Genomic DNA, 16,678 nt, shown 5'->3' on the forward strand with positions numbered 1-16,678 from the left:
AGCATGCACGCACACTCGCACGCACAACGCACCAAACCTCCAAAGTATACTTCTCGCAGATGAAATCAAAAGACTTCTATACTGATATACAAGAAGCTGTTATTTTAAACAGACCATATTCAATTATGCTTAAAATGGGCATGACAGTCACTGGATTAGAGAAAGGCTCGTATAAAAGCTTTGCTCTCGAGGCTGACCTCTCCGTTTGGCTCTCAGGCACGACGTTGCACAGAGGAGGGCAAGCACACGATCTGACTGGCTTCTCCGATTTCTCGTGCTGAAATGTCAACTGCTGCTCTATTTTGGGCAGATAGCCTTTTGACATCCAGCAAAATGTAAGGAGACGGATAAACCGGGAGAAGCTCCTCAGTGAGAAAACAATCCAACGCCCCCAAACAACATCATCTGACAGATAGGAAAATGGATTAGCCATTATGTGTATTTGCTCACTTGTCTACCTCTGCGAGGGTTTATAACAGAATGTAAAATGACAAGCCTACGTGAGCGCAACCAGAGTTGACACTAAGAGGAGAGACTGTAACGACATAAATATCTTACACACCCAAACATAAACATTTAGTCCAATGGCATGTGTCTTGTGTCAGTGCGATAGAAAATGGCTTATTCTGACCAGAGCTGGACAGAAACAGAGTTTGAGACAATAATGCTTTATGAACAAATCGTATTAATGGCTTTATGGGGTTTATTGACAGAAATAACTGAGAATACTTCTGCGTCGCTAAATAAGACTCTGAAAAAACTGCACCCCAAAACTTAAACGGTACAAGCATGCCATACCAATCGTGCATACTTGTTTTCCCAAAAGGTTATTCAACCAGTCGAGTGGTATTTTTAGGACAATTACAGATAATCACACAGTCAGTATGGAGAGCTGTGTTATGAGTCTGACTTGTCTAAACAGTAGCGAGCTTTAATATGTAAAAATAAATAAATTCCGACTGTCTCTTCTTTCCAAATCGCTTTTAATATGGGAAGAAATTACACTACTTTCTGGGTCGAGTGTATCTTCCTGACTGTGCTAGTTACTCTGTAACAGCTGGCTGTTGGTTTATGTAGTCTAACAGAAGAAGATAACCCGAAAAGAAGGGGAGCGAGGCATTATATTGTGATGATTTTAAAACACAGCAACATCAGTCTATTCAAATGGGTCGCTGCATACTTAATTCCTCTCAACTAGAAGCCGACTAATATCTTAGCAGGGCTTATATAACAGCCAATATTATGCATCTGCCAATCTATTGATAATAGCATTTATGACTGTCTTTCAAGCACTTTCTGAGTATTTATGTTGCAACAACAAGCTGATCCACGCAGAGTGTAAAACAGGTCATCTGCAACTTGTTGTGACAATAAAACAATATTACTTTTAAACCTCACTGTCATGTTATCTTAGTAAGGACTCATAAATTACTATATATATATATATATATATATATATATATATATATATATATGGGAAACATGTTTATATTTTATGTGTTAGCCAATACACTGAACTTTTAAAATCACTAAATATCAGTATCTGTCTTATAAATCCTATATCGGTCAGAGTCGATATAAAAATCGATAAACCCTCATAAACGTTAGATTTTTCTGGATCTCATGTGTAACCACAATGTGCTATTAAACGTCTTGCCTTCGGAAAAAGTGGTTAAGTGAAAAGTTAACGGTTGCATGGGCAATCTGAACTTCTGAGACATGGCAACAAGGGGATGATGCAATGTGGTGAAGAATTTCACAGCAGAAAACGTGAACCCCCTGCACTCGTTTCGTTTAACAAACTGCCTGCAAACAATCCCTTTAAGAGAGTAAAGGGGAGGGGGAGGGGGGGTGGCAAGAAGCAAGTAATCCTCTCTATAAACACTCCTGCTCAAACATTGCCTTGCTGTTAACTTCCTCTTTGTCACACTAAAAACGTTCCACAAGCAGCTAATCTCCTGTACTACTTTCTCATCAAATATGCTTCATGGTCAAACCTGTTTCGCTATTGATAATCATTTTAACGAGCTTCACCAAATATGAGGGGCGGACGACAATAGAACAATGACTTGAAGGTGAAAATTCTTTTCACGTGGTCAAAACAATAGAGGCTGCAGAGAAACAAAGCCTTCTGAAACAAATGAGAAATCCCCAAACATAGTCTGCAAACTCTTCCACAAACACAGCGAGTCGGTACAAACTTGCGAGCCACCTTTTTCCTCATTGGGAGAAAATTCCTGTCGAGGGAAGATGGGGCGGCGGTGGTGGGGGAGCCACGTCTGCTCCTCCCCACTGTGTGGGTTTTGTTCTGCTAATCAGACCACATGCCTCAAGGATTCAGGAATCCGAGAACTCTCAGCCAGTTCCTCTCATTCCACATACAGCCGCAGCAGCCTGTGACAAAGTATTCAGTGAGCTGTGGAGTTAAAGACTCTATCCATTCATAACACCGTTCAGCCCCCCCTCCCTCCCCCCTCTGCTAATCTCAGGCAGTTCTTCAACCCCACCACCACCAACGCCTCCTCCTCTTACCCCTCATATGCCCTCTTCACCACAGCAGAGCCCTTTTTTTATCTGTCTACATACTGCACGCTTGGGTCTGAATAGGTTCATGGTTTATTATTAGACCATGGCACCACAGCTCACCCCTCGACATTTTAATAGAGAAACCCAGAACTGAGTATACACCGAGTCGGTGCAATGAAACTTTTTGCCTCCTCTTTGCCTGCTTGTGTTCCCCCCCCAATTCTTATTTTGGTTTATTTCCTCTCTGTTCTCCCCTCCTGGGCTCTCTCTTGCTACTCACGCATTGAGAGGCGAAATGAGGCACGCTGGAAATTTGCAGGCCGACAATGGAAGACAGCTGCTCTTGCTGCATAAGTCTTTCATGAGCTGAATTAGTTGTACAAGCCTTAGCTACCCATCCCCCCCTCCCCCAACACACACACACACACACACACACACACTTCCCTCACAGCAAGCTGATCCAGACACAGCACAACACACCTCTTAGAAAGCTTAGGGAAGAGAAAGACAGGGAAAGAAGAGACAAAGCGTGATAGGGGCTTTGTTTGACACATCTGTGATTGCTTTTTGCTGAAGTACTCCTCACATGTTTCATCTCCCTGTGGCAAACATTCACATTAATTCTTAATGAAGTTTTTAAGGTTGTGCTGCACTGTGTCAGAGAGAAAGAGTTCTCTTTTTAAACAAACAAAATAAAAAACAAACAAACAGAACCTTTTTTTCCCCAATTAACCTGATGCTAAATACATTTACCCAAACTAAAGCTAAAGCTCTTTTCGCCTGCACACACTGTAACAATCTCCTGGTCAGAAATGTACAGAAAGTACATTTTTGTCTATCCAGACTATCCACTGCTCCGTGCACTTGTATACCTTACTATAATTCCTTTGGGACAGGTATCTATAAATCTCCTGGTTCAACACGACCATACAAATGACCCAAACAGAGCACTTTGCAGACAGAAAAAGAACCTGAAAAAACCTGATGAAAACCTGCCGGTGTGGCTCATTTTTAAAGAATCTGATCTACAAAGAACAACCACGACTCTTTCAAAGTCTTCTTTACTCCTGATTGCGCTTACGGTAAAGTCAGTCTTTCCCCATCCTGAATATCAAAAGTGACAACAAATCCCAACAGCGTTCAGTAAGCACACAGATGGGACACAAATCAAACTCAACACTCACTAAGGTCAAGGTGAACACAGACTGTTTTTGTGAATTGGAAAAGACTTTCCAGTATCAAATATTTCCAAACAGAAAGTCTGCGGTCCCTCTCGACAAGGATTTCCTGTGTAACATGACTATAAACTTTGTGGGCTACAGCATTCTTCTCCTAGCTAAATATGTGAATCAGTGGTCTGGTGTGGAAGAATCGTTTATGCATGCTGGCTTGCGCAGTGACAATTCTCTAATGCAGTCTTCTTGGGTTACAGATGATGAGCAACACATATAGCAATGTTCAGACTCAGTGATGCATAGCAGAAGTAAAACTATATCTGCTCAGACAGGCCCTACAGATGCTCATTGTGATGAAAATACGATAAAGAAACTACTCCAAGGAGGTTTTTGAGATAACACTTAAACAACTCCCAAAAAAAACAGTGTAATATATTTTAAAAATCACTCCACATAAATCATATTACACTGAGGTCCAATGTACATCATGTAAGACACTTGAAGTGATTTGGAAAGATGAAGACTTTTCAGCAGAAGGAGAAAAAAAAATACCACAAGTGCAAACAATTTGGACGCCTAAAAAGATTGAAATTGCTTGGCAGGTTTTTGGGTTCGTATCAAATGACAAGAGTGAGCCAACAATCTTGGAAGCTGTGTGGAAGTTTTGTGGCAGCTTGAGATGGAAATTTATTTTCATCTTAGTATCCGTCCTCAGTATCTACTAACAACTGCTCTAGTCTGCTAATCTCATAAGTATGCTAAAGGAAACAGTAAAATACTAGCTGTTAGGTGTAAAAGTAAATATACATTTAAAATCCTGTTGCAGTGTTTTAAGGTTAAAATATTGAATGCCTACACATCAAAAAACACATTACGTGTGTTTTGCTGTAGTTTTTTGCATTGCTGTGACTGCACTAGTCATTCTGAGATATACTAGGTTTTTAATTTTCACTGGTATGTCAGAAAAGGATCGTATACAGTAAGCCTTGAACATGTGTGGTATGCCTGGTATTCATCATAGTCTGCAGCAAAAAGGAATTTCCCCAGGACATGGATGTGAAACTATGTAAAATTAAATCTGTGGGGCTTTCAATTTCTTAAAAAACAAAAAAACAAACATTCATTCTAGTTTAAAACTTCTACAAGTTCATTATGTACTTCCTTGATTTTTTAGGCAGTCTTGTGCTTTGTTTTGCCAACAAGCTCAAAGCATTACATGTGACAATGAAGGCCGCAGCTAACGGCACACACAGAAAACAATTAATGGTCAAATGGTTTCTTCCTGTTGTAGCAAGGGACTCCCTGAGGCTGCATGCTTGAGACAGACAAAGAGAGTGAGCAGGAATCACAGCACAATGAACTAAAGCTGTTCCATACTACGACATACTGTGAAAGTTTCTGTAGACTCCAACATTACTCATATGATTGTGCTGGATGTAAAACCAGTTGTGACTACAGAGTCTGAATGTGAATTTGATTTTTTTTTTTCCAGAGCATACATTTTATATATCACTCAAATAGATGAGGAAAAACATGACCTATCATTTTACTGAGAACAAAGGCACGGTTAAGGCCGATGATTAAACAGAGTCATTTCTTTATATTTTGCTAAGCAATATATAGAAATATGTAGTGTTTGATAGTCAGTACTTGGCATGGCCACCTTTATTTATCAATACAGGCTGAACTCTCTTATTCAGCTTTGTTGTGATTTCTTTCAGGAACAGTTCTCCAGGCTTCTTGAAGGACATTCAGAGCTCTTCTTTGGATGTTGGCTGCCTTTTTGTTCTGTTCTCACACTGCTTCAGTAATGTTTTTCCATCTATACTTTAGCCCCTTTTTCACTAGTACCTAATTGGATCGACTGAGCACGGTTCACCACAGTTTTCAGGGTTTCTCATTAGGTGACAGTACCTGGTACCAGGTGCTAATATAGTACCTGCTCGGTCGGGGTTCCAAGCGATACGAGCAGGTGCTAAAATGTGATGTTGTTAGACTGCATGCCACCGATTGGCTGGTCAGTGGCGTCGCTCGCTGAGTAATGAGTTTGTCTCGTTCACGAAACTCAAAACCGCCATTTTTGAAACCCGGCAAAGAGGGAAATGAATACAAAAAACAATTTGGTGGTATTCAATTGTAATGGAAAACCATTCGATCCGAGTCAAGTGGTGGCGAGTTGTGGCAAGTCGATCCAAGAAGGTACTAATGGAAATGGGTCTTTTTAACTGCACTGGCAGTATGTTTTAGATCACTGTCATGCTGATAAATGAAGCTGTTGCTTATTAGATTCTTTCCACATGGTAGATCAAAATCTGATGGCACTATTCCATCAGCTTTGACGTGATCACTCAAGACCACTGGCTGAAACCATGACAGATGGCTGGAGATACTTCTGTGCGCCTCTCCTGACCTCCTCCCTATATAAATGGCAATTTGAACTCATTCTGGATTTTTTTTCCTTTTCTTATGGACATTACTTTCAGACACTCTTCATCTGCAGCAGATAATGTTTTTTTTTTTTAGGTCTGCCCCTGCCCGTCCCCCATCCAGTTTCCTCATATTTTTAAGATGAAATTGCACGCCATGTTGAGATATGCCAAGTTTCTGGCTAGCTGCTTCCTGCTTTCTTTACTGTAACTGCTTTACAAACATAGACTGAACCCATAAACGTCTTGAGACACTACCCAACTGAGATCATGCAGTCAATGTAGAAATTAAACCATCTTTAACCTGCCACTTCCCTAGTTCAAAGTCTGTGATGTCTTAGAGCACCCGAGTGAGAACGTCGCAGGTAATTGTCTGGTAAATTCACAGTGGGTGGGTGTCCTGTCTCCTCCGGCTTTAAACAAGCAACTCCCTTGCCTAAACTAAACAGTATTTCCAGTAATAAGGGCACAAATAAAGCAGACCATCTCCTATTATATGCTACATGCTAGTAAAGACTGTGGACAATTCCCTGACCCAATTCTCCCAAAATTCTCTGTAGTTCATGTGTGAAAACATCTTAAGTTGAGACAGATTAGTCAGCTGAGCAGTGCAAGGTAATAATTAGTTCACAAGATCTGTCACGTAACCACACTGTAAATCGAAGTATTTAAAGCTCCTGTAGCATTCAATCCTGCACGTGAAAACGCTTCTGAAAAAACGGGGAAAATAAAGAACAGCACGATGCACAGTTGCACTTTTTCACAGGACAGAAAAGGGAATTATTCTGTTAACAAAGGATTAATTCTCCTCATACATACACAATTGGCTTTACCAGAACATTAACGGGTAAGTTAACAGGCTCTTTTTGCAATGAGCCTGTTGGTGTAATTCGTACCCCTTCTCAAAATAAATCACAGTCCTCCTTCTGTTCCACAGCCTTTAAAATCCCTGGCACTACTCAAAAGGAATGAGTCGTAACACAAGAGCAACAGTCCATCAGGCATAGGCAAAGAGAAAGAACTCTGCCTTTCTTCTCATGATATCCCTGAACTCACCGAGCTGGACATCAACAGGAATGCAGAGCTGTATTCAGGGCTCTTTCATTCAAGTGCAGTCTTTCCCTTTTCTGCCCACGTTTCAAAGTAGCATTGCCTATGTAATTTTCCATGAGAGCTGCTCCATTTATCAAGGTCGGTGGCACATCGAGGAAGCTGACGAATGCCTCACTCCTCTAGGTTTGTATAATGAGAGGTGGGAGAGTGAGACACACTCAGAGGTAGTTAGCGCTTGTACAAAGGAAGTAGAAAAAGAGAAGGCTTTGGGGACCTTTAACTTAGGACATAGGCAATGAAGCCAAGCTATTACACCTCTGCCATGGAGAACAAGATTACTAGTGAGACAGATACTGATTAATGCTTGGATAAGCCATACAAGATCTTTTAAACTAGATCTTTCAGACAAGCTGTAACTAGGCTGACAAATATCCAAATTTGCTTCCTAAGAATCTGCTCTATGGTTAAACTCTACATAATATACACATTCAAGCATAACATTTATATACAAAAAGCATTCAGACTTTGATACAAATGCCATATTACCCTGTAAAGCTTCTGGATGTGATTAGGTAAAAAGGGAAGGCATTAAATAACAGTGTGCAGAAGGCGGATAAGCAAGTACTTGTGATGACTAAGGGGAGTTGTGAGTCAGTTCAGTGGTCGTTTTTCACATATTTCCCCCCCCCCATCAGATTTAGTATCAATTTCACAGGCAGTAAAACAAATGTCGTCAGTGGACGCTGAAAGCTGGTGAAATTGGCTTGTGTACGATGAAAAAACAAAAACAGCATCCAAAATTCACTCAAGTCTGTAAATATTTGGACAGTTGACACTATTTCCAATTTTGCCTCTGTGCACCACCACAGTGGATTTGAAATGAAGCAATCAAGATGTGATTTATGGAATTATGGACAAACCAATGTGATTATAAATCTAAGCACTGTTTTTAATACTTCTCAGTGACTGCCAAAAAACGTTTTGCCAGACATTTACAGAATCCAGCTTCACTCGCTGCTTGTTTCTACAACTTCCTGCCTTTGGTTTAGTCTTCAGTTAGTGAAAACCATGCTTATCTGGGCTGAGGTCTGGGGACTGGAGCAGCCATTTAACATCATTCAGTTTCCCTGCCAAAGAAGCTCTCAGGTTGCGTTGGCTGTTATGTTTCAGGTCATTATCCATCTGTACAGTTAAGTGCCGTCCTATTAGTTTCCATTAGCTGCTATATTTGCCCATGCTATAATACGTTATTCACCATATTTGAGAGAGGATGTACGCTTCGGATCCTGGGCTATTACGAGTCATTTTGTGGCAAAGGTCAGGTCTAATCAGGTCTTTCAGTTCCTGGGTGTTACAAATGGTTTCTATGCTGTGGTAAACCATTTTTACTTGCATTTGCGTGCAGGATTTTGTGTAGATGACCTGTACCATGCGTTTCAATTACATGGGGAAAAAAATGGAGCAGGATGCGCTATGAGAAGAAGAAAAATCAGCACACGCGTTGCAACGCTCTGGGCAATGTTTGCTGGGGTATTTGGCATTCTGGCATCTGCGTGGATACTTTTTCACAGGTACCACCAACACAAAAGTTACTGCACACGAACCACACATCTCTGAGGTACTTGATCAACAGTTATGTTTACTGAAAGCCAGTAAGGAGAAAAGATTTCAAAACCAACTCTATGTCTACATAAGGATTGATTATGAGCCATGAAAATGAGAAAGGCATAATTGTCTACACTAACAGAATAAAAACTAATGCACAATAGCTTGATCTCCTAGTGCTAATCAATACTTGTGGTGTTTACACCACATACAATGGAAAGGAATGCACTAGCATTTATCTAGCACTTTTCTAATCTTCCCACTCAAAGTGCTTTAGACTAAAATTTAATTATACATTTATACACAGCTTTCTTCTTTATATTTTAAGCACTTTATCTCGCATACACGGTAATGAATGCCTTTGGATTTTAGGTAGACTGCCCAAAGGAAATCCATGTAGGTACAGGAAGACCTCTGTTATTAGACCTCTCTCTGCATTGAATCATACCTGTTATTAATCTCTGTCTCTCTTCCACAGCATGTCTTTTGTCCTGTATTCCTTCTCTAACCCCAACTGATCGCGCAGCTGGCCCCGCCCCTCTCTGAGCCTGATTCTGCCAGAGGTTTCTTCCCGTTAAAAGGGAGTTTTTCCTTCTCACTGTCGCCAAAGTGCTTGCTCATAGGGGGTCACATGATTGCTGGGGTTTTCACTATATGTATTACTGTAGGGTCTACCATACAATATAAAGCACCTTGAGGCGACTGTTGTTGTGATTTGGCGCTGTATAAATAAAACTGAATTGAATAGAACACGCAAGCTCTGCAGGAATCAGGAACTTCCTTGCTGTGCAGAACACTGATAATCATTGCACCATCATGCCGCCCATGGCAACATTTCTACTGCCAAACAGACCTATCGCAACTGTCGAGGTCTGCATCACTGCGACATGTACATTTAACGCAAAGCTGTAAATCAGGCATTAGGAACAGATGGTGTCCCTAATGAGTTGACCAGTGAGTGCAAACTTGAGCTATTTAACAAAAGGAAATCAATAAAATAAATACATTTAAAAAAAATATTTAAAAAGCGAATAAAATATTCCTTGAAGTGGTCCTTACTTACATGTAACAAACAGCAGGTTGTAGCCTACTTCAAATGTGTTTGAACTAGTAATCACTAATGGTTATTTTACAGTTATTATATTAGCTGTGCTATTCACACATCAATCCAAAACAACTTTGTATTAAGAGAGCTAGCAGGTTAAAGGCTGGCTAATTTCCAGTCAGGCAGCGTCACACATTTGTGTCTCTATCGGTTAAGTCCTAGAAAAGCTCGGGGCTGAAGAGCAGGGCTGAAAGCAGCTTTTGTTTGATTTTATTCTTTGAGGTAAATGCACTTTTGATGTGTGTGGTTTTTAAAAACACATCCATTAAACATTGGACACCAAATGAAACAGCTCTTCAAGCCAAAACTGATGAATGCAGCAACGCAATCACATCCCTTTCTTTCCTCCACCATCACACTTTCAAGGATACATTTAATCAAGATCGATATTTAAAAGCAGTTGTGACCCCTCTCCTTTATTCAGCGCAGTGAACCAATTCACGAAACCTTTTCATTCGAAATACATCGCAATTACAGAATTCACATTGAAATTTCCTTTCGCGGCACTCGACAGCTCTACAGCTTGTGCTCATGTCTGGGTGTCCTGGATTTAAGGAATCAAACAGGCTTCCTTACAGCCCATCCCCCATGCCACTTTCAGAGCAGCAGGAAAAACGATGAAGGCGTGCTTTGCACCAGCTCCCTCCCCCACACACTGCTCCACCAGGCATTGCTGGGGCTTGTGGGATTAAGAATGGAACACGATGACAGACAAAAACAGTCCTCAGCACCTCCCTGCTCTGCTGTCTTTTATACTGCAAGAGCATGAAAAGGCTGCTATGAGGCATACAATAGAGACAGTGATAGATCAACTCTATGAGTGAACAAGATAAGTGTGGGTGAATAGCTACACGGATCTTTATATTGTTCCTGTATGACAATGTCAGCGTTGAAATTGTGCGAATAATAAAAAAACGAAGAAGAAATTTTGACATTTACTTCACTTCACAGGGATTATGTTATGGTTTTGCGTGACAGTGTGCATTACATTTTAGTCAGCCACTGGTACTTTACTGGCTCATGTGAAGCACATAATACCTTTGATTTCAACTGAGGCTTGTTGGCATTTATTTTTAACATGGAATAACCATTTAAAATAAGCAGGCAATTATCAATCCTGCTTTCAAGAACAGGGGGGAAAAAAACACTGCTGTGTGGGCCATTTCCTGTAGCTGGACTCAGCATCTTATACATCAAGGGTACCCTTTCTCATCGCATGGTAATAAAAGAGAAATCAGCAGTTGGTCTTTTCTTCTGCATCACATGTCAGACTGCTTTGGGGAATGTACATTTCCAAGCCTGCAGAAAGCAACAGGCCCTTATGAGCACAATTTCCAGAAGTCTACAGTATTAAGCACTACTGTTTTTATTTCTCTATGATAAATAAAGCCAGTGCTGTTTCAAAGATACTTTTCACCTTATAAACAAGGCGAGCATTCTTCTTGCCAACACAGATTTCGATAGAAATAGAAAATATTGTCAAATTTAGCAGGCTTTAGTTAGGATAAAAAAAAACATGTATGCCAATATGTTTGTTTTTTCTAGGAGACTAATGAATAAAAACAACTTATTTAACGTCAAAGGTACATTTCGCTAAAACGAGAAATTAAAAAATTCTTTTCACAAGGACAAATATAACCCAATCCAGTGATGCCAAACAGATATGTGCAAAGTTAAAACCAAAAATAAAGGAAAACGTACCTTTTCATTTTTTGCCTTCTTTAACGTCTTGCATTCTCCATTACCATTCTCCACCTCCTCTGGTTCAGTTTTTGTAGTCAGTGCTGGTACTATCCCAACAGGTTCAAGTGCAATATTCCCCATTTGATTGGCATCTGCCAAGTCTGCTGATTGCGTGTTCTCAAAGGATGCGTTACGACTATTTCCCAAAGCAACCTGGGCTTGAGAGACAACGTCCTTCTCTGTGACACCTATTGCAACGACAGGGGCGCCATCTGTTTTGTCCTTCTTGCTTTTCCCACTAGCCCCGTCTTTCTCTTTTTTACCGCCGAGAACACCTCTGGAGGCTTTTCCCACTTTTTCCATGTTCTTCCCAGAGGTGGAATTGTTGCCAGCAGCTGCTGCACTTGCTGCTGTGCCTGTTGGCTCCCCTTGAGTCCGCCCTGTAGTTTCTTTTTTACCCCCATCTCCAGCTGAAGCTTTGTTATTATTGTCTTTAGAGTTCTTACTGCGCTTGTATTTGGATTTACTTTCCTTGCCTTGAGAGCCAGACACTGGACTAACAAACCTGATGTTGTCAGGCAATGCCGCAACTGCACTTGGTGGTGCCGCCATACCGTCCTTGGTGCCAGACATCTCAAGTTTGTCCTTCTCTAAGTCAGCGTCAAGGTCAATAATCAGATTTCCAACACCGATATCCCACTCATCCCCGCTGTCGTAAGTGTCCACCGCATTAGAGTCCACACCTTTCCCGCCTGCAGTGCCACCACTTAGGGACATTTTAGTGCCAACGGCCCAGGATTGCCTCAGTGAGGTCCGACACCCTCTTAGACGGTTGGGACACAGGGGCAAGGGTTAGAGAATCCTCACGGTCTACTTGTTCCTGTCCCATTTAACCACATTTTACCCTAGAAAAAACAGAAGCAAGAAAACACATACATTAATCTCATATTTCAGACACAAAAATAACAGTGGATACAAAAAAAAAAAAAAAAAAAAAAAAAAATCGTTTGATCATGAGCCAGTAATTCTCTGATGATCACCGTGCAAACCACTATGGTAATACCCACTGGTGTGACAGCGCTGCTCGAAACCCTCTCTTCATAATCACTTCCCACAGTCGTCATGGCAACCATGGGAAATGTAGCCTAAATCCTGCCTTGACAGCCAAGGTGGCCCCACTGTTCTGAATGACTGGCTCTCTTTTCACAAGCCACTGCTGATAGTGCCACTGCTGATAAATAAGAAGTAGCTGGCCTCACACTCCCCCGCATGGTTTATGAAGCCGTGCCTTTTCAACTCAATAGTATAATGGTAATCTTGAACTAACAGAGGAGCTTAAAAGCATGAATGAACCAGTGTACGTCTCAGGAGAACACCAGTTTGTTGTATTTGCTTACACAATGTAGCCTAAAGGTCATCACTTTTATATATCTTTGGGCAAATAAATATGACATTCTTGAACAGATCTTAGCTGTATCCATTTGTGGACATACTGCAGAACAAAATGGTCAGAAAAGAATGTTTAAAAATTCTTTTCTCAAAACAGAACTCAAATCTGGGTTTGAAAAAGGTAAGATAGTTATATAAATCTTTTTGTATAAAGATACAAGTTTTTGGTTCTTGTTTTTTCCTCTGGAGTTTCAGAAAAAAAAAAGATGTGAGCTCAATGTGAAAATCAAGCTGTTAGCGTGCTTGTTGTGAGTGGGCGACTGTGAAAAGAGGTTATTATTTACTATAAGAAACACTGAAAGTCTGCTAGGAGCTTTGTAAAGTACAACGATGTCTCCGTGTAATTAACCAATGCACAGCTTCACACAGTTTTACAGTTAGGTAGTTGTATTTTGACACTAAAGTAATAACTTGCCATTAGCTCAGTATTAGCAACAGGTATATAGGGGCTATGTATGACTACATTTATATGAAAATGGTGATTAACAATAGTGACTAAAACTAAGGTGCAGAAACACAACTTAAGGTCAGCATGAAGTTGAAGCTATGTAGTAATACTAATGTAATGAATGGAGATATGTGTAAAATAACAGAAATAAAACAATGCTAATAATAGAAGTAAATAATGATGAGTTCATACAGATTGTGTTTACATATTATAGGCTATTAAAATATCTTAGTATTGTATCACATAAAAATATATCCTCAGAGGAAGTCAAATATTATAATCATTATAATACAATGTTGAATTTCATGCTTATGTCCCAAACATCTATTCCTGCTTAAAGTGCTCCTTTAAATTTGATGCTTATTGCTACAACTATTTACGGTCAGGTGGGTCTACAAAATGATTAGCTTTCATTTTCTGCTACATTTCATAGTAAAATTATGCTTCAGCTACATCTAATTATCTGCCAGTCAAATTAGCTTGGACCTAACCTTCTCAGAAATGTAAATGTGTCGGTGAGATGCAAACTGCAACAACTGCTGTTTGGTCGGCAGCAATATGTCGTGTAGCAAACAGATGTAAATGTTGCATGGGATGTTCTGTGAAAATTTATGTATATTGTAAATGCAAGTAGTAGTAGTAGTGGAGTAAAAATGTAAAAAGAAAATTTGATTAAAATCCAGAATAAAATTTGCTATACGGATTCAGCAAACCTTTTTCACAATCAATCAATCAATGCGTAAATGAACAACTGGTATTAAACAGTGCTTCTATAAAGGTGAGTCAAGAACTGATGAAAATCAAGGACATCATTCACAGTGTGTTACTAGAGATATCAAACTCTGCCAGTTAAAAAAAATAAATGGCAAGAAAGCATTTTACTTTTACTTTATTCATAAAACCTATAAATTTATAATGCAGACTTTTTTTAAAAACCACAAACCAATATAATTAAAATTCACATCTGAATGTTGGACTTCTACTCATGTGTATTTGGCTCATTTGAATCCTGTGGCATCCACCAAGAACTGTGACAGCACCCAAAGAGATTACATGGAGATATTAGCATATTTTCTGCCTCATTACTGCTGGTAGTACAATTAAATGAAATAAATGTTTCTATAATGGAAGAGCTCAAAGAATTATTCTTTATACCAAATTATCCAGTTATGACACATACCCACACAAGACTATATTTATAAGTTCAGTTACACCCTCCTCAGGGGGGAAAAAAATCTAAAGGATGCAGCACAGATGCTGGTGCACACTTACACCTACCAGCTCATTTTAACATGTACCCTGACTTAGCTCCATCAAGAAAAACAGTGGAAACATCACAGCTGGATCACACAATACACACATCTCGTTCTGTTAAATGATCACCCCCAGCAGTGACGGAGGTAAAACTGTTGAGCAATCATTTGATCGCTGCTTACTCCTCACAGATGGCTCCCCAAAGGAACGACCATCAGTGGCAGGTTTTGGAGGGGCGGAGTGATGCAGCTGTCCCTATATGACTGGGTAAACAGTTGTGAGGTCTAATTTGTCCAACACCTCGACAAAAGAGAGGTTGTAACTCTAGTGGCAGTTGACCCACTGTACTGCCCCTTTTGCTGGAGCTGCAGTGCAAGCCACTTTTGAAAAAGCTGCACTGAGGAAATGTCCCAAAGAGTGGCCCATTGAGTGAAAGGCATGCAGGCTGTGTAACTCCCACAGTGCTTGCACCCCCAGCCTCCTCCCACCCCCCTTTTTTTTTTCTCTTCTCTTCACAGATCCAGTTTCATTCAGCTATCTATTCGAGGCCATGTAGGGGTGATTTAGCCTTGAGAGTGTAGAAAAAGGACAGCGGGTTGTGATTTCTGGATTATTTCATGTGGAACACAGCTAATTCAGATTTGACATAATGTGGTTTTTCTACATGTGACTGCTAGAGTATGTGTCTGTAAACAAGGCTCTGAAAATGACTACTGAGGCACCGGCCAGCCTCATTTTCCCTTTTTTTGCTTACCAAGTGTAGCAGACAGAAGCAATACAATGGAAAGGTGAAAAATAACACACAGACACAATGGGAAATATGACAAGTGACTCTATTATTACCACCTGTACCTGACAGAGAAAATATGACTGCACTATTAAGGGCTCAAATGAGGGTAATTCTCCAAAATCTGACAAAAATAGCCGGCAATGGACGTCACACATTTTAAATCAAAAGTCAGAGCAGGTAATTATTGTTTGATAGCACAGACAGCCAGATAAGGACTCAGCTAAGGTATAAATGAGACGTGCCCTTAAATTAAGCATGATTATCTCTGCTAGGAACCTTCTTACTGTATCCTACTATCACAAACCCAGAGATCCTTGAGACACATGGCAACGAAAACCCATTCATTTAGATTATTGCATCCCATGATAAACACATATTTAATAGCACTATCAGTGGGGCCCAGGGCATTGTTTGTTGCAGCTCCTGGTATAATAACAATAAAAAAAGCTTATATAATGCTATAATGGTTTCTTTTCCTTTTTTTATTGAGGTGCATACTTAGTCATAATGATTATTACCTCATCCTGAACTCAGTGCACCACATCTTATTAAGGACTGAAAGATGTTTCTCCAGAGTTGCTCTAAATTGTCGTGCAGGGCTGGAGGAGAGATTTGGTTTACCATATCTCACAGAGAAGAACACCTGCAAAATCTCAAATGCATTCCCTGCATAGCTGTGACTCTCTATATCAAGCACTGAATGTTTGAACAGTGAGGGATATCCAGTAGCACTTGTGCTAGGAAAATGCACCATGCGCATTCACTTCATATTTCATTCGTGTAGCTGACAAAAAACAAACAAAACTGAAAAAAACTCAGCTCCACTATCCACATCCTAAAATTGCTCATATTGCCGCTTTAATTCTCAGTTTCAAATTGTGTAACAGGTGAACAAAATGCAGTGAGCATAATGACCCAAAACAAGGGAGCATCAAAATGTGTATGCATATTACTTTTACAGTATTGTGGAAACTAAAATGAATTAAGAGAAGGAATCTGAGTGATCTGGGTGTGTAACAGTGTGTTAATCTATATTACATTAGAACTCTCTCTTTTTTTCCATTGATTGAACACAATGTTTTGCTTTTCCCCTTTTACATTTAGCGTTGTTTGACTTTCACATGCTTTGGCTGCTCCATATGTTTCTGGATTGCAGTCTTCCAA

The 16,678-nt window shown here is 40.1% G+C and overlaps 1 protein-coding gene across 4 annotated transcripts in view; it reads right to left on the reverse strand.

The window, feature by feature from the left end:
- The window catches only part of znf609b (zinc finger protein 609b), an 81,329-nt gene that overhangs the window by 43,949 nt on the left and 20,702 nt on the right, over nt 1-16,678 (reverse strand). For 3 of the 4 annotated variants that reach the window (XM_080884813.1, XM_080884814.1, XM_080884812.1), the window contains exon 2: nt 11,592-12,478. In XM_080884813.1, coding sequence (XP_080740939.1) covers nt 11,592-12,350 — 759 coding nt within the window. In that variant the 5' untranslated portion in view covers nt 12,351-12,478. The remainder of the gene's footprint in view (nt 1-11,591; nt 12,479-16,678) is intronic. The other variant, XM_080884815.1, reaches the window with a different exon arrangement.

This window comes from Rhamphochromis sp. 'chilingali' (genome assembly GCF_963969265.1).
Source record: "Rhamphochromis sp. 'chilingali' genome assembly, chromosome: 6".
In the NCBI taxonomy this organism is placed as follows: domain Eukaryota; kingdom Metazoa; phylum Chordata; class Actinopteri; order Cichliformes; family Cichlidae; genus Rhamphochromis; species Rhamphochromis sp. 'chilingali'.